The sequence below is a fragment of the Delphinus delphis genome, chromosome 20 (assembly GCF_949987515.2).
Source record: "Delphinus delphis chromosome 20, mDelDel1.2, whole genome shotgun sequence".
Taxonomy (NCBI): Eukaryota; Metazoa; Chordata; class Mammalia; order Artiodactyla; family Delphinidae; genus Delphinus; species Delphinus delphis.
Window position 1 is genome coordinate 9,889,260 of NC_082702.1, and position 23,463 is coordinate 9,912,722.

Sequence of the window (23,463 nt, forward strand, 5' to 3'; positions counted from 1 at the left end):
CTGACTTGTAACCCTGTGGATTGAATTTGCCTCTTTGGGGACTTTATATAAATGGAATCACGCAGCATGTATGCTTGTGTGGCCTCTTTCACTCAACATTGTCTGTGAGATTTATTCAGCTTTTTGTGTGTCGCTGTGGTTCATTTGTTCTCATTGCTGTTGAGTGTTTCACTGTGTGCATCCTTTTTTACCAGTCCTTCTATGGTGGGCATTTGGGTGGTCTAGAGTCTTTTTTTTCATAGCACTGAGGTGAACATGCAGGGACATGTCTTTCAGAGAACATGTGACAGGTTTCTGTGGGTGTCCACCCAGGAGCGGAATTGCTGGCTCATAGAGCACTGAATGCTAAATTTAGGAGTCACTGCCAACCAGCTGCCAGAGTGGGTGTCCTCAATTACCTCCTCCGAGTCTGAGTGTGATACATCTTTGGCAGCACTTAGGATGTGTGGGTGTTTCATTTCAGCCATTCTGGGGTGTGTAGAGTGCTTTCTCTTTGTGATTTTAATTAATATTTTCCTGACATGTAATGAAAAGACCGCATCTTTTCACATGTCTAGTGGCCATTTAGATTTTATCCTCTTAGGTGATTCAAGTCCTTCTCTATTGGCTGGTCTGCCAATAGAAGTGGTTAACCTCTTAGCGGTTAGGATTCCAGGCTTTCCATGCTGTGGCCGGGGTTCAATCCCTGGTGTGGGAATTGAGATCCCACAAGCCACGCTGTGCAGCCCCCAAAAAATAGTCCTCCTATTCCTTTGAGGAATAGGAGAACTAAAGTTGGAGGTGGAAAGATGGACTTCTGTCTTGCAATTTACCCCCTTCTATGTAGTCTAAATGATTCCCCCCATGTGCATGTTATTCTTCTAACTTAAAGGAAGAAAACCTAATTAGGTCAGCCTGGTTGCTGTGGAGGATGGTTGGAAGGGGTCAAGTATAAATGTTTTCAGAAATTCATCCCTTAATGAGCCCAAGGAACCTTATTTTTCCCATCAATTCACGTATCAGTGGATGAATATTAATTATTACTGCAGTGAATCAGGTTTCAACATCAACTCTAGGCTTACGTTGCATTTACAAGTGACCACAATGCTGATAATCCTTGTTCACATCAGTAAGTGATTAGAGAAGGAAGGAGTTGGCGTTGGAGCAGGCGCTGCAGCCCTGAGCTCCGTCCAAAGCCCCAAACCCCACAGTGAACACACGTCAGGACGGAGCGCAGCACCGTCGGCCCCACCTTCGGGGAGAGGGAAGGAGCCTGGCAGGTGGGTTGTGGGAGGGGCAGAAGGAGCGAGCTTTACACCCGCCCTGGACTTCTGACCGCTCCCACCCCCTCCCAGAGACTGCGGCCTCCACTCTGGACCTCCCCTCCAGGGCAGCAATTCTCATCCCCAGCCGATCACCAGAATCTGCTGGACGTTTCCAAAAGATGCCGTCAGGGCCACCCCTGGCCAGATAACTAACTGGGCATTCCGCGTGCGAGGCCCGGCGCGGGTCTTGGTTAAGGGGCCCATTCCCCGCTGGCGCCCGCGGTTCTGGCTGCCGTGTCGCCATTGCTCCGACCCGGACACCGAGGCGTCGAGGGGCGGGGTTTTGCATTCCCAGCAAAGATCCCTGACCCCTGTCTTCCCCCGCAGTGTACCACTGGGCCGAGATGCGAGCCAAGATGCGCCTCATGGGCTTCAATGCTGAAGCCGTCAAGCCGCTGAACGAGGCGGCGGCCGCCGAGCTGGGCGCCGAGCTGCTGGGCGAGGCCACCGTCTTCATCGTGGGCGGCGGCTGCCTGGTGCTGGAGTACTGGCGCCACCAGGCGTATCAGCGTCGCAAGGAGGGGGAGCAGCGCGCCGCCTGGGACGCGATGCGGGACGAGGGGGGCCGCCTGGCGCTGGCGTTGGAGGCCCTGCAGGCGCAGGTACAGGCGGCGCCGCCGCGGGGCGCCCTGGAGGAGCTGCAGGCGCAGATGCAAGAGTTGCGCGCCCAGCTCTGCGCCCTGGACCCGCCGCCCGCGCCCCAGGCAGAGCCCACGCCCGAGGAGTAGGGGGCCGCAGGGCCCTGGTCTCAGACGTGACTGATGCCTGGGCTGCCATGTCTGTCCCCACGGTCCCTTCCTGAACCGGCCCAGCTAATAGCACCAGGTCCCTTTAGAGTCAGAAGGGATCTTGGACTGGGGCTGATCCAACCAGGCTTCTGGTCACCTCCCTACTAACCTGCCCAGTGAGGGGTACCTTCCACTGGGACACCCCCATCCACCGGTGGAACGTTCCAGCCCGACCCCCATCGCCCCACCGCATCCACTGGTTTAGCACTTTGGAATGGAAAAGCAGTGTCTTCCACTGGACCCCACCCACGCACCAACAGGAGGGCCAGCAGGGCACATGGACCATTTAATTTTGTCACTCATACCTCCAACTTACCTGAGGAGTGGTCCTTTCCCTGGGACCCTCATCCATTACACCAGGACACCTCATCCCACTTCTTCACTGGTACCGACCATTGTAGTGAAAATATAGAAACCTCTGATGGACTTCCCTACCCCTTGACCTTCCATCTACCTCACTCTTCTGGGGGGGCAGGGAATAGGATGGATCTTGGTGGGCATTAGCTCCAGTGGGTCTCCCTGTGGCTCTTCTAGTCCACCACTGGTGCCTTGACTGGGGTCCTCCCCTCTTTAAGTGGATCATTCCAACAGATCCCTCCACCCTTTCCTCCATCCAAATCTCCTCTTCAGAGTACTCAGGGATTCCCCCTTACTTCTTGCCTTTGAACTGGACACCCAGTGTCCACCCCCGTCCTTCATGCAAAGGCTTCCTCCACCTGCCCCCTCAGCCCTGAAGTTCACCACCTCCAACCAAATGGAATAATTCCACCAGGTAGTGTTAAGTGTTACCTACCTCACCTATCCCCTGCCAACCCATTGAACCATTAAAGGGGATGTGTTATGAGCTCTGTTATTTCTGAATTCTATTTTTTTTTAGACTGTAAATGTTGTATAATCTAAGGAGCTCTGGGGGAAAGTCATCTTGAGAATGTGTCTGAGAACCACGATGTACGTCTGCAAAATGGGTGGCAGGCTCACTAAAATTAGAGGCTGGGAGGGATCTGGTGGGAAGGGGCCAGTGTCATCCTTTGAGCCCTTTCCCAGATGGGGAAACTGAGGCCCAGGGGAAGCAAAGGGTCTTGTCCAAGGGCACGCGGTCAATGAGGGACTGCCCCTGGCTTTGTCTAGGGTGGTGAAGTGGTTGGGGCAGGGTGGGAAGGAGTGAGGAAGCTGCCTGGTGAGGGGCACAGAGAGGAAGGGAGGCAGGAAGGCCGAGAGGGGCCAGAGGCCACCCTAGCTGCAGGAGTCTGAGGGCAGGTTCGGGTGGGAAGAAGGAAGGTGAGGGGAAGGCAGATTACTGGGGGAGGAAGGGACACGCCCCCATCCTCATGAGAGCAGCCCTTCAAATCACTCCAGAAATCTTAGCATTTATAAAAACTGGCAGATTTATTCCACAGGGGCCCATTTTCAAGAAGCTAAAGGTGAAGGCGGGAGAGGGGAGGTTTCCTCCCCTTTTCCTTTCCCCCTCCTCTTTTTTTCCCCAGGGGGTAAAAATGGCCTGGACCCCAAAACCTACCGAAATAAAAAACCAAAAAACTGAGGTTCTAAAAAGTTACAGCATCTTAATTCCTCATAGAAAAGGGGAAGGAGCCAGAGGGAAGGGAGGTCCCTGGGGTGGGGGGAGCTGCCCCCAGCCTGATGGGACAACCCCCCTTAAATAGCTGTCCCAAGTGGGACAAGCCAGGGGCACAGCATTTAAAAACTCCCCACATCCCATTTTATCAAAACCAAAGAGAAAAAACATTTCCTCCCCCCCCAAACCTAAATATATATATATACTTTTTTTTCTTAAAAAACAAAACTTCAAAGGCATTAAGCGTTAAAGTGAATCTAGAACAAGGGAATGTGAAATTCCCTCCTTCCTTCCCCCTTACTGTGGGGTTAATTGGTACATCCCCAGCAGAGGAACCAGCCCCAAGAGGATGGCAGAGGGGAAGGACCAAAGGGAGCAAAGGGTGGGGGCCTCCCCAGCCAATCAGCAGCCAGTATGGGTGTGGGCATGGTGCCAGGGAAGCCACACCCCCTTGGAATTTTCCAAGTGAGATAGGGAGTGGGGAAGACGCATTCCTGTGTAGTCTTCAGCCAATTCCAAGTCAAGTTGAGGCAGGGAAAGCAGGGTGACAGGCGGAGGGCGTGTGCGGAAAGGAGAAACTGGATCTTCTGGGGCCCTGTGGTCAGGGGGAGCCCCGCTTCCTCAGCTCCTGGACAAAGGCTGGAAGGAAACTGGGCAGAGGTCAGGGGCACAGCTTCTTCCCCCTTCCCTTCCAAAACAGGGCTTTCCAAGGGACATGATGCCTCCAAAATAAATAAATGTTTAAAATAAAAAACCACCTCACCTTCAATTATTTCCTCTTTCATTTTCTGCAGTTCCTTCCTCACCTCTTCCAGAAGCTCCTGAAAATGATGGGGTACCAATCAGGAAGGGTACTTGGACTTGCAAAAGTGAATCCCCCCTTTCTTAATGACTGAGGGGCCAGAAGGAGGAGGTTCAAGACCCCTATTACACACACACCACGACATCACTGGCAAGGCCACAAAGTGAGAATTCTAGGGGAGAATTCTGGATCCTTGGAGCCAGAAGGAAAGTACTGGAGAACATCCAGTACCAAGGCTGGCAAATACATTGCAGTCTCCTGCCACCTCCAATTGGTGATAAATGTCTGGGTCCAGTGTACTGAAAAGGATTCTGGGTACTCAACAGAAGTGAGTCCAGTGATAAGATTAGTAAGGTCTGTCATGGGCACTGGGTAAGGTGGTTATGGTGTCTGTGTCATCCCTGACATGATCCAATCTCTCTCCATTTCTCAGACTGGAAAACTGAGGTTCCCAAGGCCTTTTCTAGAATCACATGGCAGGTCAGTGGCAGAGTCTGGACCCAGATCTCCTTTCTATCCCCCGGACCTCACTCCCAGTCCTTTCCCCAAGCTACCTGTTTCACCCTTTCCAGGTCTGACTCATCACTGGAGCTGGGCGTAGAGGGTTGGGCCTCGGAAGTGGTCACTGAAGAAGATGACTTCATCCTGGGAGAGTTGGTGTGGTTTGGGGCGGAAATGAGGTTAGAGAGAGGGTCTGCCTCCCCTGCCTCCCATTCCAGGGGTCACACAGTGTTCCTCCCTACAAATTTGGCAAATTCAACTATTTTGGGGGGTGGGGCCCCAGTATTGATGGCCCACCTTGGCAAGGTTGTGCTGTTCTTCTCCCAGGGTCTCCGCACAGATTCTAGGGGACAGGCAATAAATCAAAAAGATCAGGGACAAGGAATGCCCTGCCTCAATCTTTCTCCCCAGCCTCATCAGCCCCTGTTCAAAGAACCATCTCAGGAGACTACAATCCCCAGCACTGTTTGTACAGACTCTCCCATCGACGTGTGTTATATGTGAGAAGCGGGCATCCTGGGACTTGTAGTTCCTGTGACTAGACTGGGCTCTCACTCACCACTGTGGGCTGGGACTCTGGCCTCTGGCTCCTCCTGCTGGTGGGAAATAAAACTGTCATGAGCCAAGGGCTTCCCTGGTGGCGCAGTGGTTAAGAATCCACCTGCCAATGCAGGGGACAGGGGTTTGAGCCCTGGTCCGGGAAGATCCCACGTGCCACGGAGCAACTAGGCCAGTGTGCCCCAACTACTGAGCCTGCACTCTAGAGCCCGCAAGCCACAGCTACTGAGCCCATGACCCACAACTACTGAAGCCCGCGCGCCTAGAGCCCGTTCTCCACAACAAGAGAAGCCACGGCAATGAGAAGCCTGCACACCGCAACCAAGAGTAGCCCCCGCTCAGCACAACTAGAGAAAGCCCGCGCGCAGCAACGAAGACCCAATGCAGCCAAACATAAATAAATTTAATAAATTAAAAAAAAAAAGAAACTGTCATGAGCCAGCCCCCCACCCCCGACGCCGCACCTCTGCTCATTTTCCTCCTCCACCTTCAAACCTAGCCCATTCCTGTCACAGCCCCCTCCCCGATATTCCTACACAAACGGTACATCCTAAGGGGTATATGGCAGGAAGAGCCCCTGACCCACATTGGCAGATTCATCCTTGGCGGTTTTCTCCCCAACTTGTGTGGCTTTCCTTCTGTAAGAGAGAAGGGCAAAAACAGATGGCTTCAGCCCTCCCTCAGCCACTCAACAATTCCCTTCCCCGGAGCTCTAGAAAGGTGGATTCTAGCGTGCAGACTTCTGGAATTTGTCAGGGCTAAGAAAATTTTAGTTTTAGAAGTTAAAGAGAGTACTGCTCTCGAACTGGGGTGGGGCTCTCCGATTCCCACGTTTGGGAGTAACACAATTCTAAGGGCGGAGTTCCCAGGTTCTGAGGCAGGATCTCCTAAGGTCCTGGAATTCTGGGGTTTAGAACATTCCAGAGGCTACCTGGGTGGTTGCAAACCTCAGCCATCTCAGGAGAATGCAATCCCCATCATTATATCCCAAACCTGGCTATCAAAGGGCGAACTTTCACCCAAAGAAACCAACTAACTGGGAATCTGAGCCCTCCCCCCCACCCGGCCCTACTGAACAGGAATCTCCAGGTGATAACTGCTGGTCTGAGGGGTGTGTTCCAAGGGCTTTCTGCGGCTATTAAGGGCTCCAGGCTCAGGCTCACCTCCGGGCCAGCATGGCATTCATCTCTTCCATGAGCCCCCCGCCCGTGCTTCGACTGCTCTCAACTTTGGGGGCCAAGGGCCCCCCTGAGGCCTCCTCCTGCTGGAGAAATTACAAAGAGGTGGGGGTTTATAGGCGGGCCTCCTGGCCTTCCAGCCCTCCTGTCAGGCTCCCAGGAAACTCTGGCCTCATCCCATTATAATATCAGGCCCCGTCAACCCACACCCGCTTTGCCTGCCCCCCTCACCTTGCTGACTTTCCTGAGTTTGGCTCCGGCAATGGCTGCGGCCAGGCCGGGGGCCCCAGTCCCTCCACCACTGGGGCCTTGTGCTGTGGGGAGAGGGGGCGCAGGGGGTGGGCCTCCCCCTGCTCCATGCCCCCCAGCCGAGATCCCCGAGGAGGAGAGACCGGGGGGTGGGGGGGGACCCGGAGGAGGGGGAGGTCCTGGAGGCGGGGGTGGTCCCCCAGCTGTGGGAGCAGCTGGGCCTCCTGTAAGAAACACGAAAAAGGAGGGGTGCTGAGAGAGAAGCCTTATTCTCTGTTGTCCGGCTGGCCCACCCCCTCCTCTGGGGTGGTCACCCGAGCCCCGAGGCCATTCGAGCAATCACCTGCGTTGGAGACCCTGCGTTCCCGCTCCATGAGCTCCGACTGCTGCTGCCTGCGGAGGGAAGGCGAGCTGCCATCACTCAGAGCCCCAGGCTGGCCAGCAACTTCCCGGATCGCCCCTCAGAGGTCTCCAGCAAGGCTGGCTCCTAAGCCCCACTCATGTCCTCCATTCCCCAGGGGCCAGGAAAGGGTTGCAGGGGGAGGACAGGGACAGAGCGAGAGCAAGAGGCGAGCAATCTAGTCATCAGACTGTCAAGAACACCAGAATACAGAACACCCAGGATCCTCTAGACAACCAAATTCTGGACTCTGGGAATCTGGGGGACCAGGATTTGAAGGGTCAGAAGGTTCTGCAACTCTGGGTGTCAGGAGTTTTTCAAACTCCAGGAGGTGGGGGGTTTCTGAAAGAGGTCCGTTTCTAGTCCCCTGGGAGTTGGAACATTCTGAAAACTGCAAGTTGGAGAGGTCTGAACTCTAGGAGTCAGGGGTTCTGGAACAATCTACAACTCGGGCAGCAGTAGGGTTCCCCACCCAGGGACTGGCCCCACCTTTTCTGTTGCTCCATCTCCTCTGGGGAGGGGCCGTTCTGGACAGACCAAGTGGGCGGTGCCGTAGGCGGTGTCGGCGGGGGCGGAGGCCCACCTCCTGGAAGGTGAGAGTAAAGGCTGCTGAGTCACCCAGGAAGCGGGCGCCACCCCTCAGCACGTTCCCTCGGCTCTCCCGGGCCTCCCAGGGACTCTGCGATGAGGGGTCAGCACGAGCTTCCCCTGACTGAGCTGATGTCAGGTGGGTGCTGGGAGGATGCCCAGGTCACAGGCGGAACAGCAAAGGCCCAGAGAGGGGAGCCGCTTGCCCCAAGTCCTGCAGACCTGAATTTGCAGGAACAAGGCTTGCAATCAGGCCCACTCCGGCATCCGGGCTCTTAGGGCACCTGTCACAGCTGCTCAGACCGCCCCACCTGAAGATCCAGGCTCTTAGGGCACCTGTCACAGCCGCTCAGACCGCCCCACCCGAAGACCCAGGAAAGGCTGACAGCCTCTTCCTCACCCCCCCTCAGGCCTCTGGCTCCCATGTATTTTTCTGTGCCTCGGACAAGCAGGCCCCTCCCCACTAGCCCTGAAGCCGCTCCAGGAAGCAAACACCTCCGCCATTTGGTGATTTGTGACCCCACGTGCACAGCCGTCACTTTGCTCCTCAAAGTGTACTGTTTATGGACCGGTAGCCTTGGCGTCACCAGGGAGCTTGTTAGAAGTACAGAGGCTCAGGCCCCGGCCAACCCAACTGAATCGGAATCTGCGTTTCTCCTAGATGATTCGTGGGCACATTCCAGTTTAAGAAATACCAACTGAAGGTTTTTTCTTAATACTGTTGCCTGAAAACTAACCGATGATGACATAAGTCAGTATAATGGTTACCTGGGGAAAGGGCACAAGGAACTTTCTGGAGGCTGGAAATATCTATATCTTGATCTGGGAGGTCACACAGGAGTGTGCATGTGTAAAAATTCCTGGAGCAAAATGTACTCTCAGGAACCATGCGTTTTATACGTGGGTGCACTCGGGGCACACAGGAACCCACAAAACCCTGATAATAATTCTCCACAGAAGTTGTCAATTGGCCTCATTTTCAGATGAGTAAACTGAGGCCAAGTGGTGAAGTGGCGGCCCCAGGCCACACGGCAGGGCTCGGTGGTCCCCTCTGCCCGCTCTCTCTAACCTTCCAATGCCTCTAGGGCGCTGGCCATGCCGGCGGCAAACTGTGTTGCATCTTCCTTGCTGCCGAAGTTGAGGCCCCAGACCTGGCGGGCGTCACGCCACTGGTGGAAGTTGGGGGTGGCCTGGTTATACTTGACACCCCGGACGATGGCGCAGTTGATGACCACCTGGCAGGGGGGGGGAAAGTGGGTGAGGAGTGGTGGGGCGCAGCGGGTGGAGGGGGCGGGGAGGGAAGCCTCACCTGCTGGTCTGGCTGCATCTTCCGGCCGACCACGCGGAAGGAGTTGGCAGTGGGGTTATGATAGATCTGGACGCGGCTGAAGGCCTGGGGGCCCGTGCCAGCAGGCAGCCATCGCTTGTTGCTGTCATCATAGAGCATCACAGTGGCCCGGCTGGAGCAGACAACCGTCTCACTGCCCGGAGGGAGGAAAGGGGAGAGAGGCCAGTTAGCTGAGGGGAGCCTGGCACCCTCCTTCCAGGGGCCGGTCACCTTCTCCATCTGGGGCCCCCTGGGAGAGTAGGAGACACAAAGACAGTGTGAGAGGAAGAGGGACCCATGGAAAGGCAGAGGAAGACAGGCAGACGGGGAGAGAGGGCTGGGGACAGACCCTTGAAGAGACCCAGACAGGGAGACTGGGAGAGAAAAGACAGACGGGATAGAGAGACAGACAGACTGGGAGAGTCAGACAAAGAGACAAACAGGGGATGGGAGACAGACAAGGAAAGAGACAGACAGTCAGATGGGGGGAAAGAAGACAGGAAGAGGAAGAGTCAGACAGACTGGAAGAGACAAACATACAGACTGATGCAGAGAGAGAGCTGAGAAAGGAATCAGACTGACGTAGCGGAGACAGACTGAAAGACAGACAGACAGAGGAGTAGTGGGGGAAAACAGATGGAAAGGCAGGGAGCAGAGAAAGATACAGAAATGGAGAGACAGGCAGATGGAGAAAGACAGAGAGATGGACAGAGAGACCGAGGCAGTCTGAGAGATGCAGAGTGAGCTGGAGGAGGGGGCCCGGGAGAAGCGGATGGAAGGGGCGGGGCAGGAGCTCTGGGCAGTGCTGGGAACCAGCCCCTGCCTGGTGCCCTTGGAGCCTCAGTTTCCCCATCTCTGCTGGGGTGCTCGGAGCCCCCCCTTCCCCCAACCACCTCTCCCCACTCAGGAGGAGGAAGCTGAGGCTCAGGGAGGGGAAGGGTGAGGCTTGCAGCAAGTTGGGGACCAAGGCTAGATTCCTGCTGCCAACCCCGTCCCTCCGGCCCCCCTGGCGCCAACGGCCATCAGTGGACACTCACTGCTCCGTGTCAGGCAGGGACCCAGACAGCCCCGGCCCCACCCTCCAGGGCAGGAGAGCATCACAGTGGCCTGTCCTGTCCGCAGACAGTGATAATCCAAGACCAGGCCTGGGGTGCCCAGAAGGAGTGCCTGCCCCAGCCTGGGGATCAGAGACTTCCTGGAGGAGGTGACATCTGACTTAGCCTTGTGGGGAGGGGGTCAGTAAACTGGTTCAGGGTTCAGGATCTGATATCCACAGATGTAGGTTCAAATCCCCGTTGGGCCACCTACTCCATATGACTCAGGCAAGCAGCCTTCCCACATGAGAGAAGGCATCTTCCTTGCCTGCAGACTGGGGAAATGACAGACCCCACCTCCCCCAGGGCAGTGGGAGAAGCAGATGAGTCTGGACATGTAAAGTGCTTGGCACAGTGCCTGGCATGTACTGAGTGCTGAGTAACTGTCAGCATCCTTTCCACGGGCACCCTGAACAGGTACCCCTGGGTCCCTGGACAGCCACATCCCTCCCACCCCCTACCAGTCCTTCTGGGGAGGTTCAATGCCCTCCTCCCCCAGTGGGGAAACTCAGGCTCCCAGACAGGAAGTGACTTGCCCAAGGTCACACACAAACCAGGGGGAAGCAATGGTCCCCACCCCCACCGGACTTTTTCCTGAAAAGAAGAAGTTGGTGGTCAGAGGTTTCCGGGGAGAGAAATTATACCCCACAATGGCTCTGTCTCTACCAGGGCTGGGGGCTGGTGCATAACACTGACGCTGTAAAAGACAAGGCAGGGAAAGCCCCTCAGCAGACCCAGATCTGGGTTCCTAGGCCAGGAAGCTGAGGCCCCAGACCCTCCCTCCAGGTTTACATAATTGGGGCACCTCCCTCTTATCAGGCACTTCAGCTGCTCAGATGCCCTAAGCCCTTTCCTCAGAGTCTCTCATTTTATTCTCACTGCAGCCCTTCTGGATGGGCTATTTCATCCTCATTCTGCAAGGACTACAAACAGAGGCCCAGAAAGGTTGCGTGACTCGCCTGTGGTCACACAGCTAGTAAGTAGCACAGCAAGGGTTTGAACCCAAGCCACCTGGCTCCCAAGTCCACAATCTTAACCACCGGGGACTGTGTGGGCCCTACCCAAACACCAGGTGCTGTTTCCAGACAAGTGCAGCCTCAGGGGCTCTTTCTCGCTTCCACTGCCCCTGGCAGGGCAGGGTTAAGGCCTCGCCCACACCTGCCACCCACACCCAGGGCAGACTCTGCCCAGGTGCCCGGGGCCTTCGTTGCTGCCCAACCCTGGCTGCACTTTGCTCTCCCAAGCGACCCTGCCCTGCTGAGTCTCTGGACTGGCCAGAGAGCTGGATGTCTGCAGAATGACCCCAGACTGGTCTTGTCCCTCTCCAGGCTGTGGTGTCCCCATTACAGCAAAAGGATCCTGTTAAAACACAAGTCAGATCGTGCCCCTCGTCTTCTTGGAAGCTCCCGTGGCAGCTCCCACAGAATTTTTATTCTGGCCAAGTTCTCTCCAGGGCCTTCGTGATCTGTGTGATCTCTGATCTCTGATCTCCCTTCCTTCCCCCCAGCTTGCTGTTCCAGCCCCACTGGCCTCCGCGCTGCTCCTTCAACGTGCCAGACACATTCCTACCGCAGGCTGGTGCTCTTGTTCTCCCTCATCCTGGATTTTCACCTCCTTCGGGTCGCCACTTAGCCGACACCTCTTCCAAGAAGCCCTCCCTGACTACACTATCTGGAAAAGCTCCTCTCCCTCTCACTGCACGTCCCACGTTTCATAGCACCTGATCCCTGCCTGACAGATCCCTGTCTCCCCTACCAAAAGGTCAGGACCATGAGGGCTGGGATTTTTGTCCTTTCTGCTGTGTCCTCGGAACCTAGAATCATGCCTAGGACATAGTAGGTATCCAAGAGTTGTTAAATTAGCCATCTATAAAAAAGGAAAAGCTTTTAACAATGGCAGCTGGTATTTATTGGTTAGCCTGTGTACCAGACATTGTTCTAGGTACTGAGCTGCAAGTTCCACAGTGAACCTTGCAATGACCTCATGAGATGGACTCTGGTGCTCACCCTTTTTACAGATGAGGAACCGTGGCCACAGAGAGGTGAAGACAGTTATCCCAGGTCGCGCAGCAAACAAGCAGAGGGGCTCATATCTGAACCAAGTTCCCCACCACCACCACCCCCCCCCCCCGGCAATGTTCTTAACCTTATTTAAAGATGAGAAAACAGCTAAGCTGATTTTTTTTTTTTTAAGGCAAGGTATAAAGTGGTGTGTATCAGAAGTATTTTTTTTTAAAAAAAGAAAAGGTGGGGAGGATATAAATACCTCTGCACACAGAGTGGTGATATATGCAGAAGCTGCTTCTCAGGTGACTAACCGTGGCTGCCTCTGAGGCACTGGGGACCCGGGGGCCTGAGGAGGCAGGAAGTGGACATTTTGTACCGTTTACCTTCTTGAATTGCTTGATTATGACTTTTCTTTTCATTTTGTTTTAACATGGGCTGGTATTACCTATAAAAAACGAATTCATTACTTAAGTTCAAAAAATAAAACTATAAACTAGGCAAAAAGCTAGAATGGAAAAATCCCACAGCCAGGAAGCAGGGAGTGAGATGGAAATGGGGTCTGCCTAATTCCAGTGGTCTCTGGGGTCTCATACCCTCAATTGGACATGAGAGCCTTAATCCCCAACCAGCCCAGAACTCTCCCACAAGTCCTCCCATTCTGGTAAACTCTAGCATGTGGTAGATAAAAGAAGGTTCAAGTCACCCCCTCGCTGTGTGGCTTCCCGTCTCTGAACCTCAGTTTCCAGCCCTGGAAGCCATAACTCACTGGGGTTTGGTAAGGATTGAAAGAGATTAAAAGAAGCCCTAAGCACAGGACTTGGAATTTGGCAAGGATTCATATGAGGGAGCTGAGAGGCAATATAGGAGGGAGAGAGCTTCTCATCACGGAGGCAATCAAACATAGTCACTCTAGTTTACTCAAACCTTCCATATTAGAGGCTTGCCCTTCCTTTCACCCCTTCATCCTATAGCCCCTTAAACCGCAAAACTTGTGATCTACCCCCCAAAGCCCCAGGCACACACAACCTTTCCAAACTACAAATCTTTGAAGAAACCCTGGATAGAAACTCAGATGTAGGGTCTGCAGGGCTTGTATGGGTTCACTCTAGTCCTTCCTCCCTGACAGGCCTCAGTTCCCCATAAGTGATTAGGAAGGTAACTGGGTTCCTTTTTGTTTATCGGCATTATCTTAAGTGTTGGTACAGTGAAAGCACGTTACTTGTATTATTATTATTTTTTTAAAGGCCACTAAAGGTTTGATTTTCCTTTTTCTCTAATAGTATAATACTCTGGAAAGAGGCCTGGGTTCAAATTCAGGCTTGCCCACTTCCAATCTGACTTTAATAGGCAATTTGCTTAATTTCTCTGTGCCTCAGTTTTCCCCTCTGGGGAAGGGGGACGGTTCTAATAGTATCAATCTCTTAGAATTGTTGTGAGGATTAAATTGAATCAGGCACCTAGTACAGTGCCTGGCACAAAGTAGATGCTTGATCAGATGGTCTCTCATTATTTAAAAAAAAACAACAACAATAATAATTACTATTATTGGAAGAGGAAAGAAATGAACCAAACACTTCTTGAGTCCCTTCTGCCCTGAGATTCTCAGACCTCTGCCCCACTTCCCAGAATTCCAGCTCAGAGTCCCGGACACAGCAGCCCGACACTCAACAAATATTTGTCAAACTGGGAGAAAAGGAACTGTATCTTGTAATTTTCCATCTTAACATCCTCTCTTCCAACTGCCCCCAAGACTGTCCCCAGCCAAATCAGCCAGAAATCTGAGGATCCCAGCCCCCTCCCCTCCCTCAATACTGCTTAGGAATTTCTGAGGGATCTTGGGCCAGGCCTTTCTCTCTTTGAGCCTCAGTTTCCCCAGCTGCCCCCAGACAAGGCCATGGGTCTTTCTGAATCCTTCCTAGCTGTCCTGGGAGAAGGGGCACAGCCCAGTAAGTCGGGTGTGGCCATCAGAAGGGAAGACCCCTCAGGAGGTGGGAGTAACTCTCTGGTGAGACAGGCATCAGCTCGACTTCTGCCCACCTCCCAGGAGGTGGGAGGTTTGGTCGTGGCCAGCAGTAGGGGGGCCTTGTGGGAGGGCCAGGGCCTCGGGGACTGGGGGCGGGGAGGCTGGCCCAGACATTGCTCCTGCCCTTTTACGGTCTCAGTGAGTGAGGCAGCACTAACTCGGACATCCGCCATCCGCCTTCCACCGTGCCTGGGACCGGAAACGCGGCGGGGTGGGGGGGTGGGGGGGAGGCAAGGGGCGGGGCTGGGGGGCAGTGGGAGAGGAGAGCCCCCCAGGAAGAAGGTGAAGGAAGAGAGCCTGACTCCCGAAAACCGCCCCCTCTCCCGGGCCAGACCTTGAAGGGATGTTGCTATAATGGGGGAAAGGGTAGGCAGGAAGTCTTGTGGGTGTCTGTGGGTGCCCCCTTGCTCCAAATTTTCCAGCAATCCCTTTACAGCAGAAGGAACAAATGTACGAGGGGGATTCTCTACTGACCGTAAAAACGAATGCCACCCTATGTCAGAGGGCAGGGGTATGGGGAATGTGGGAGGATGTGGGCGCCAGGGGGTTAATCCCCAGCCGCCCCCAGGGGCCTCCCCCTCGAGCTGGGGGCTTTGGGGCAGGAAGTCCCTGACAGCGTAGAGGAAGGGAGATAGTATTGTCAGGCTCAGGCCTCAAGGGAGAGATTATGGGGGGCCAGGGGAAAGGAAGAATAAGGGGGGGCTAGTCGGGTCCCCCAGCCGCACGGGCCCCGCCCTCAGGTGAGCCCAGGAGTTTTGAGGGAGGCCCGGGAAAGACAAAATCCCTGGGTCCCTTCGGCCCCCAGCCCCCAGGATTAAATTCCTGGGAAGATTGCTGGAACTCTCTGGGAAGCCTGGGTCCCTTGGGGAGAGGGCTATGACCTTGACGCTTTGCAACGCCCCCTCCTCCAACCGCACAACTCGGGACTGCTGGGGAAGGGGGGGCGGTGTTGAGAGAAGGGGGAGGCGCCGTGGTGGGGAAAGCAGCCGGCCCACGGCGCTCTTTGCCGGCCCCTCCCCACACCAGCTGTCTCGACAGGTGAGTCAGGAAGACAAAGGCCCCCCCTTCCCCCAGCTGCCGCGCCCCCTCCCTCCCCAGGGCCGTGCAGGTTGGGGAGAGGGGCCGCCCTTCTGGCCCGGGGCCGGGGAGCCGCCCTCGGCCCAGAGCGCTCGCTCGGTCCTAGGCACAGCCTGTTTTAAGCAAATTGTGGGTGGGGAGCGGCGGGGGAGGGGAGTCCCAGCCAGACTCTGGAGGCTGCGTCTGGGTCCGTGGATCCGTCCACACCAACCTCCTCCACAGGAGGATGAGCCCCCCAAATTTAGGGGGTTAAGTACCCCCGAAGTTAAGGAGCAAGGTCGCTCTTGAGAAGACTTTTTCCAGCGCCACGTAAAAGGGGACCCCCGAAAACCAAAGTCTACGTCTCAATCTCTCTTCCAGGTCCCAGGGACCCCCAAACCGGCCCCCCACAATCCCTCTAGGGGCCGGGTTGAGATTTGGGGGGAGTCTGAGCCCTGCCTAAATCCTAGCCTCCCTGCGGGGAGTATTTGCCAACTTCAAGGTCCTCTGAAAAAGTCTTTTAAAAATTCGGGAGTCCTTGGAGCGCCCCCAAATCTAAGGGCTCCCGGGAGAACCTCACCGGCACCACGCGGAGCCTTGAGAGTCAAGGGGAAGTGGTCAGTATTTGGAGCTCGTCAAAGGGGGCTCGGCCTCAAATCCGAGGTTCCCAGTGCCCGGTCCCCAAATACCAGCCCGGAGCAAGCTGGGGGGAGGGGGACAAAGGCGGGGCGGGAGCTCGCGCCGGGCGGGGAAGGGTCTGAAGGCAGTTCGAGGCTCACCTCATGGCTGCTCGGCGGGCGGGCGGAGCGCCCACGGGGTAGGTGCTCCCGGGGCGCCCCTGGCTTGAGGTTCAGGGGTTCAGGGCTGGCTCCAGGTTCTGCTCAGTCTCCCCCAGGGTCCCGCCCCATAGAGTCCGGCTTCCTGGGGGGAACGTGGACAGGGCCGGGGCGGGTCCTCGGGCGCCTCCTCTCTCGGGGGCTCTGATCGGGGGTCCCGGCAGCAGAAAGGGGGTGCGGCGTCCCCTCCCCGGCGCGCCCCCTCGGCCGGCGGCGGCTACAATGTTACTCTTACTACTGTACTTCTCTTCGCTACATTTCGTTCCAAAATTCCACTCCCCGCACCCATAATGCCCTGCGCCTTAAAGGGGCCGCGGACACCTCAAGGCGGTGAGGTTGAGGGGGGTGGAGGGTGCTTAAAAGGGCAACGCGGAACCTTAGACTTCCGCTATTTCCCTCTTCCCCAACGTTACTGCATAGCGATACACTCTGGGGGTCACCCCCCCAAATTAGAGGGGAAGTTTGTTGGAGGGGAAGGGATTCTTCCTTGATCCTTCGTTCTCTCCCACGATGGAAATTCTTAGGGGAATATCAATGGGGGCACAATTTCTTCTCACCCTCCCCATCGACTTCTCCATTTCTTTACATTCTACTCAGTTTGGGGGGCGAAGAGGACCTTCTGGTCAAGCATAGATTCTCTCAAATTTTGTCCCTTAAATCCTGCCTTCGGAGCCCTCAACGGTCTCTCTCCACCAATTTATGAGGGATTACTAAGGGGCGAACCCCCTCCCCCGCCGAAGAGCGGAATGGGTGGGGAGGGGGCCCACTCCTCTCACTGCCCCCCCCCCCCCCGCTCCGCCCGCCCTGGGAAGGTGAGGAGGAAGTGGGCCGAGGGGGCGCGGCTGGCCGCTGACTCACAGCCGCAGGGTGTGTGTGGGGCGAGGCGGGGGTGGGGGTGGGGGTTATGGGGTGTGTGTGTGCGGCGCTGGACCTCGGTGGGAATGGGACTCCCAGTCCCTGTGTGAATAAGGCCCCTTGTCCCCTCTCCACGCACGCCCCGCCGTGACTCAGTTTCGTCTGCGGAGGATGGTGGGATCATCCAGCAATCCGAGGGAACGGAGGTGGGGGACCCTCCCTAAGCCGGCTCCCGGGAGCCCCCTCCCCCCACGCGCCAGATTCGGGCTGAGCCCCAACACCCTCCCAGGCTTCCGCCACTGGTCCTGCAGACTCCGCCTTACGTGACGTCACCAATATGTTCACGCCCCTCTCGTAGAGCGCCACCTGGCCTGGGTAAGGTGCCTTAGGCTGGGGCAGGAAACTGGGGAATCAGTTCGACATTTAGAAATGGATAAATTGAGGCCTGGAGGCAGGAAGTAAATCTGGGGTATAGCCCTCTTGCCTGAGCCACCAGGACTCCAGTGGTGCAAGGTATGAGTGTAAAACAACTCTTGGGGCCCAGCTGACTAGGTGAGGGAATCAAGATTCCCAGGCTTTTTTTTTCCAAGAGGAATCTGCTGCTGGGTGCCGTTCCTGATCTCCTTCACCTCATTCTTCTAGGCCATGCTCTGACATTAATTCTTCTCTAAAGAATGGAGTAATCCTCTCCCCTTATCCACCCGACTCTGGGAAACCTTGAACCCTGATCTATGGTAGGTTATAATTGTTTCTCTGTGTGTCTCCTCAGACTGAGTTCTTTGGGGACAGAGGTAGACTTAATCAATTTCTGAGCCTTACTAACCCAGCCAGGCCCAGAACAGCAGCTCAACACGTATTTACATTTATCCAACTGCATGAAAACCCCAGTTCTGTGTGACCATGGGCAAGTCCTTTCTCCTCTCTGGGTCTCAGCTTTCCCATCTGTGAAATGGGAGGGGTGGTGCTTCTGTGTGCCACCTACACTATAGTCAGCAAACTTTTTCTATAAATGTCCAAATAGTAAATACTTTAGGCATATTAAACATAGGGCCTCTTTTGCATATTTTTTTACAGCCCTTTAAAAATGTAAAAACCATTCTTAGCCCAAGTGCTGTACCAAACAGGTAGCAAGACCCCTGCACTAGAGAAACTCCTGCATATGTACACAGGAGCCTGATCAAGGATCTTTACGGCAGCAGTGACGTAAGGGCAAGAAATTGGAAACAACCTAAATACCCATCAAGAGGATGACGGATGGTTTCACCATCCGTCTCTTGTCTGAAGTGCTGAGTAGCAGCTAAAAAGAGTGAGGTGTGTGAGTGGCATGAAAGAAGTTTCCAACACATTATTGAGTAAAAGGAAACAAATTGCCAAATGATACATAGGGTATGAAACAAATCAAGGAGACACCTAAGGTACCATATACATGTGTGTACATGCCCAATAAAAGGTCTTGAAAAATCCACTCCAAACTCACTGCAGGCGTTACCAGTAGGACACAGAATGGGATCGTGGAGAGTCTGATGGTCATAATCTCAAGCCTCATCTTGAAAATGCTGAGTTCAATCCTGCCTCTAGGCTTTCACACTGGCTGTTCCTTCTGCCTTGGGACCCTCTTCCCTGCGGTTTTTGCATGGCTGGCGAGTTCTCTGTTAGGTTCCTGCTCAGTTGTCCCCTCCTCAGAGGTCTTCACTGACCCCCGTCTAAAGCAACCATCCCCAGGTGGAAAATGGAGTGGCAGTGGGTGAGGGATGGAGAGAGACTTCATTGTATACCGTTTTGTGCCCTTTGAATTTCAAACTAAGTGAACTTACCACCCATTCAAAAAATAACAATGTAAAAAACCCAGCTATAGCTCCCCTAAGACATTTTCTTATCACGTCCCCCAGTTTCATTTTCCTTGAGATACTTGTCAGTGTCTGAGATGACCTTATTTACAGGTTCCCTTGTTTGCTGTCCCTCCCCCACTCCACCCCACACACTAGGTGGTTCCAGGGGCAGAAACCTCAGTGGGTCTGCCAGGTTGATGGCCTGAGCAGGGCCTTGCACATAGCAGATGCCCCATACGTATTTGCCAAATGACTGGGCAAATCGTGTGTGCGGGGTTTTTTCCACAAGAAAAATGTATTTTGAATTATGTAATTAAAATTTAATTGTAAAAAGTTTCCCCTACCTCCCCTCCAAATAGATGAAAAATAGGAAGGGAAGAGAAGGTTATTGAACTGGGTGATTTTCAGGGTCCATTCAGCTCGAAATATTTCAAAGACATTTAGTTTTGGGGTTTTGAGGTTTGGGGTTTTTTTGGTTTTTTTTTTTTTTGGGTCTAGCTGGTCGGCGGAATTTCCCCTCTCTCATAAGACTTTCTGTCTTATGAGAGGGAAGTAGGAGAAAGGGAAATAAACATTCTGGGGTTCCTCCATTGGTTTCTCTTCCTTCCGCTAGTCTGCATAGCTGGGGAAGGGGAGTTTTCTTCCTTAATTCCATTGAGGCCCCAGCTGGGCAGAGGGTCCCTAAAGGATGACAGCTGTCAGGCCTCCAAGTCCAAGGCAGAGCTTGAATGGGTGCCAGTGGGCTTCTCAGCCCCATTCTGCCCCATCTGTAACACAAAATGTGGAAGATGGTGAATAGGAACCCCTTCTTGCCCCTCAGCATTTACTCCCCTGTATTCTGGAAGCACCATTCCTATTTTTCCTTTGAGGAACCAGCATTCCCTATCTCTCATTTCCTCAGTTTTGGGTGGAGTGGACCCCAAGGCCAAGCGCTAGAGGATGGGCCTGTGACCCCAGCCCGGCCAATCAGAGACACAGAGACTGGTCAGGCACATGACCCAGTGTGGCCAATGAGAACCAGCTCTGGAAGCAGGGCTGCAACTACTGGGAAACTGGCGTGCTCTCCCCACTGGGGATGGAGCAGCAACTCTCTGCTACCTCATGTGGAGACGCTGCCTGGGAATGAAGCCAACTCAGAGAAAGGAAAACTAAGACAGTTCCTGATGACATCATCTGACAACCGGATGCAGTCATGCCTCAAGTCCCTGTACTCTTCAATTACATGGCCCAGTAAACTCCCTGGTTTGTCTTCCCAGGTTGAATGGGGTTTCTGTCACTCACAACTCAAAAGAATCCTGACAAAGACCTCCTTTCTGCTGCTGAGAAACCATCACCAAACACCCCCACCCCCACCCCCACCCCCACCCCCCGCCCCGATTGGTAATAACCCAACTCCCTTCTCTGCCCTGCAAAGGCCTTCTGGTTTCCTCCCTCACATTTCCTCCCAGTCCCCCACCCCATACCTTAGTTTATGTGGCTCCACTCACCACCTCCTTGGACATCTCTAAATAGGCTATCTGGGCCTAATTCACAACCTCTCTCCTCTAAGACCTGGGCCACCCGCAGAGATGTCCTGGTGGTCTCTGCAGTGCAGTTAGCCCTTGGTATCGGTCATCAACATCCCTTGAGTTTTTCTGCCTTATTTCTGGATGGAAGGGGTGGTGCTTGGGATGGTGGGGCTTCACAAAGCAATGTAGGGGGCACACTTCTTGGAGGAGACGCACAATCCCTTCTCCTCTGCTTCTGCATCACCACCGCCCGCTCCCCCCGCCACACCAACCATCATGCCTAGCACAGGACCAGGTGTGAGAATTTATTACTATATCAGGTAAATTCCTGTCCCCTCTGGCCTCAATTTCCCCATCACTTAAAGAGGTGGCATGAGGGGGGGCGCTGAATTACATGCTTCTAAGAGAAACATTCAAGAACACAGGGTCCTTACCACCCAGCGCTCTCCTGAGGCCTGGCAGAACTGAGAGTAAGCGTCAGCGATGACTGTGGCCCTGGAGAGCAAAGGAAGTCCCTCAGGAGGGGACCCTCCTCCTACCACCCGCCCTCCCATTCCACCCCACCCCACCCCAACTCACTTGCAGTGGAGCCCTCCCCCAGGAGGTAAATCCGGGATGTCCTCAGAGGCCAAAGTCCTGAAAACTGTGTTCAAGCTGGGGGGCTCCTGGCCAAAGGCACACAGCTCTGAAAAGGAGGCAAGGACTGTGAGAGTTACCCTGCTTGCTGACCACCCCTTCCGCCGGGCTCCTGGCACCTGCTCACCTGCAACCCTGCGTCCCAGGGCTGCGTCCAGCACTAGCTCCTTCCTGATGGCCTCCTCACAAGGCCTGGGGGCCCCCGGGAAGCAGACCAGGATGCAAGTCATGTTGTCCAGGCTTCCCTGGAGAAGGCAGAGAAAAGGGAGCCTGGTGGAACACGGTTGAATGCCCAGCACAGGGCTCCATGCCCTAGGAAACAGAGTTTCCCAACACTCCCCTTGCTCTAGTGCCCCCTTCCCAATCTGGTTATGCCCATATCTCTAAAGTCCCACCCTTCTGTCAGTCTAAACCAGGCCTCTCACGAGGACCAATTCCTTAGACCACGCCCTCTCACTGTCCTAGCACCACCCTATTAAACAGAGCCACTTCCCTTTTCCAAAGCTCCTCCCACTCTGCTGTTGAGCTGTTCTTCCTTCAGCCACTAGTCACACCTCAGGACCCATCTTTAGGTCTAAGGGCTGTCCCATTCCAAAAGACCACGCCCTTCCTCGTAAATCCCTCCCACTTATCTATCGAGAACTACAACTCTTCCGTCTTGTCTCAAGGCTTCCCTCAGTCTCCGCTCCCTGCACGTTTTGGCCCTGCCCCGTTCCAGCAGGCCCCGTCCCCTATTTGGAGTCCCACCTCTCCTTTTCTAGTTTTACTCTTGCCTCTGCATCAAAGCTCCTCCCCACTAAATCCCTTAGGTTCTTCCCTCTAAGATCTCAAGCCCCGCCCCCAGGACCTTGCAAAGACACGTGTCCAATAGCTGCGCGCAGAGAAGCTGTGGGGCCAAGCCCAAGCAGAGGCGAGACGCCACCAGTCCCGCCAGGGCAGAGCCAGACATGGCGTCCCACACACCATCAGAGGCCAGGAGCATGAATTCGTCCTCTGCTCGGCGTGCCAGGGCGGTCACTTCAGGCTCCGCGGAAACGAGCTGCAGTTCAGGGGGCCTTCCCGGAGCCTCTTTGTAGGCAAAGTCTCCCAGTGCTCGGGACACTGCCAGAGAGCCCTCGAGGCGCCGGCGGCTGATGGTGCCGCCCGCGTCATGGATGCGCTCGCGTTCCCGGGGATGGAGGGGCCGATGGTCTTCGGTGATGAAGGCCACGGCGCCGGCGCGACTCAGCACCGCGCGGGAGTCACCGCAGTGCGCCAGGTACAGAAAGTGCGGGGAAACCAGCAACGCCAAGGCGGTGGAGCCTCCCGGCTCGCCGCGGGGCCAGAGCGCGCGCAGGCGTGCGTCTGCGCTCAGAAAGGCGCGGCGCAGTGCTTCGCACACGCCCTCGGGCTCGCCGGGCGCTGGGCCCAGCGCCTCGAGCACGTAGCCCGGCAGGTGGCGCGCACCGAAGAGGGCGGCTCTCGTCCCACCGTGGCCGTCGAGGATCGCGAAGAAAGCCCAGCCCGGGCCCAGCCCGGGTAGCTCAAGCCAAGCGCAATGCGCGTCCTCCATGTGTGCGCGCCACCCTTGCACTGCGCTCGCCCCGAAGCTCAAGCCCCAAGACGCCGCCGCACCCCCGTGCGGCCGCTGGGCGCATCGCGGCGCGTCCAGGAGGGACTGAGGCCCGTCGGGAGAGCTGCGCCTCTCCTCTGCCTCCTCCACCCTCTCTTGCTTGCGAGCTGGCCAGAGGAGACGTTCCAGCAGGCGGGCAAGGGCCGCCATCCTTCAGCCTGGGGATCAGGAAAGCTCCACCCTCTGCACCTGCTAACAGCCCCGCAACCCCGCAACCCCGCCCCCGTCACCTCCACTAATCCTCTGCACTGTGAAATTTTAAACCACCTAAATCTCCTTCCTATGCCCTTGACTTGCACTCAAGTCGAATCACTAGAAGGGATTGAACTCTTCGTTCTCCTCTCTTCCGCACTTTCAAAGTGAGGATTGGGGTTTGGGTCAGGGAAAAAAGATAATAGTACCAAACTAGCATTTACCATGAGCTACACACTGTTATACATCATCATCTCCAATTTACCGAAGAGGAAACTGAGTCACAGAAGTAAACAGTGTTACAAGGAAACAATCTCTAGAATCCGTTTTCTCAACACAACACTCGGCTTCGGCTGCCCAGCCCGACTCTGTTCAATCCCTGCCCACATCAGTGGTCCCATCCGGGTTCCAAAAGCTTTACATGCTTAATCTTGTTATTTCGACCCCTCCCCTCTCCTCGCCTCACTCCAGGTTCAGCTCACCTTCTGGGCAGCACCACCACCCTTGATTGTTCTGCCCTATTCCCTCTAGGCCACGCCTCTAGCTCC

At 55.1% G+C, this 23,463-nt stretch overlaps 3 protein-coding genes across 8 annotated transcripts in view; 1 reads left to right on the forward strand and 2 right to left on the reverse strand.

The window, feature by feature from the left end:
• Positions 1-2,899, forward strand: part of OPA3 (outer mitochondrial membrane lipid metabolism regulator OPA3) — a 65,550-nt gene extending 62,651 nt beyond the window's left edge. The window contains exon 2 of the mRNA XM_059999962.1: positions 1,632-2,899. Within this exon, the coding sequence (XP_059855945.1) occupies positions 1,632-2,032 (401 nt within the window). The 3' untranslated portion in view covers positions 2,033-2,899. The remainder of the gene's footprint in view (positions 1-1,631) is intronic.
• Positions 2,900-3,451: 552 nt separating this feature from the next.
• On the reverse strand, positions 3,452-16,546 carry VASP (vasodilator stimulated phosphoprotein). Of its 5 annotated transcripts, none has more exons than XM_059999957.1 (13): positions 16,227-16,546; positions 9,251-9,422; positions 9,011-9,176; positions 7,843-7,939; positions 7,297-7,346; positions 6,936-7,177; positions 6,690-6,787; positions 6,113-6,164; positions 5,528-5,564; positions 5,266-5,311; positions 5,022-5,112; positions 4,429-4,486; positions 3,452-4,304 (listed from the first exon to the last, which is right to left on the reverse strand). In XM_059999957.1, exons 1-13 carry the CDS (start codon positions 16,229-16,231, stop codon positions 4,267-4,269), a joined length of 1,152 nt encoding a protein of 383 aa, XP_059855940.1. In that variant the 5' UTR covers positions 16,232-16,546; the 3' UTR covers positions 3,452-4,266. The 5 variants fall into 5 exon arrangements, 4 of the variants coding, with proteins under 4 accessions (XP_059855940.1, XP_059855942.1, XP_059855939.1 ...); XM_059999959.1 differs by having other exon boundaries at positions 3,452-4,315; positions 6,690-6,790; XM_059999956.1 differs by having other exon boundaries at positions 5,528-5,561; positions 6,690-6,790; positions 16,227-16,545.
• Positions 16,547-19,368: 2,822 nt separating this feature from the next.
• On the reverse strand, positions 19,369-23,216 carry PPM1N (protein phosphatase, Mg2+/Mn2+ dependent 1N (putative)). Of its 2 annotated transcripts, XM_060000869.1 has the most exons (5): positions 21,959-23,216; positions 21,239-21,356; positions 21,055-21,160; positions 20,910-20,970; positions 19,521-19,734 (listed from the first exon to the last, which is right to left on the reverse strand). In XM_060000869.1, exons 1-5 carry the CDS (start codon positions 22,871-22,873, stop codon positions 19,666-19,668), a joined length of 1,269 nt encoding a protein of 422 aa, XP_059856852.1. In that variant the 5' UTR covers positions 22,874-23,216; the 3' UTR covers positions 19,521-19,665. The 2 variants fall into 2 exon arrangements, with proteins under 2 accessions (XP_059856851.1, XP_059856852.1); XM_060000868.1 differs by lacking the exon at positions 20,910-20,970 and having other exon boundaries at positions 19,369-19,648.
• Between the last annotated feature and the right edge of the window lie 247 nt (positions 23,217-23,463).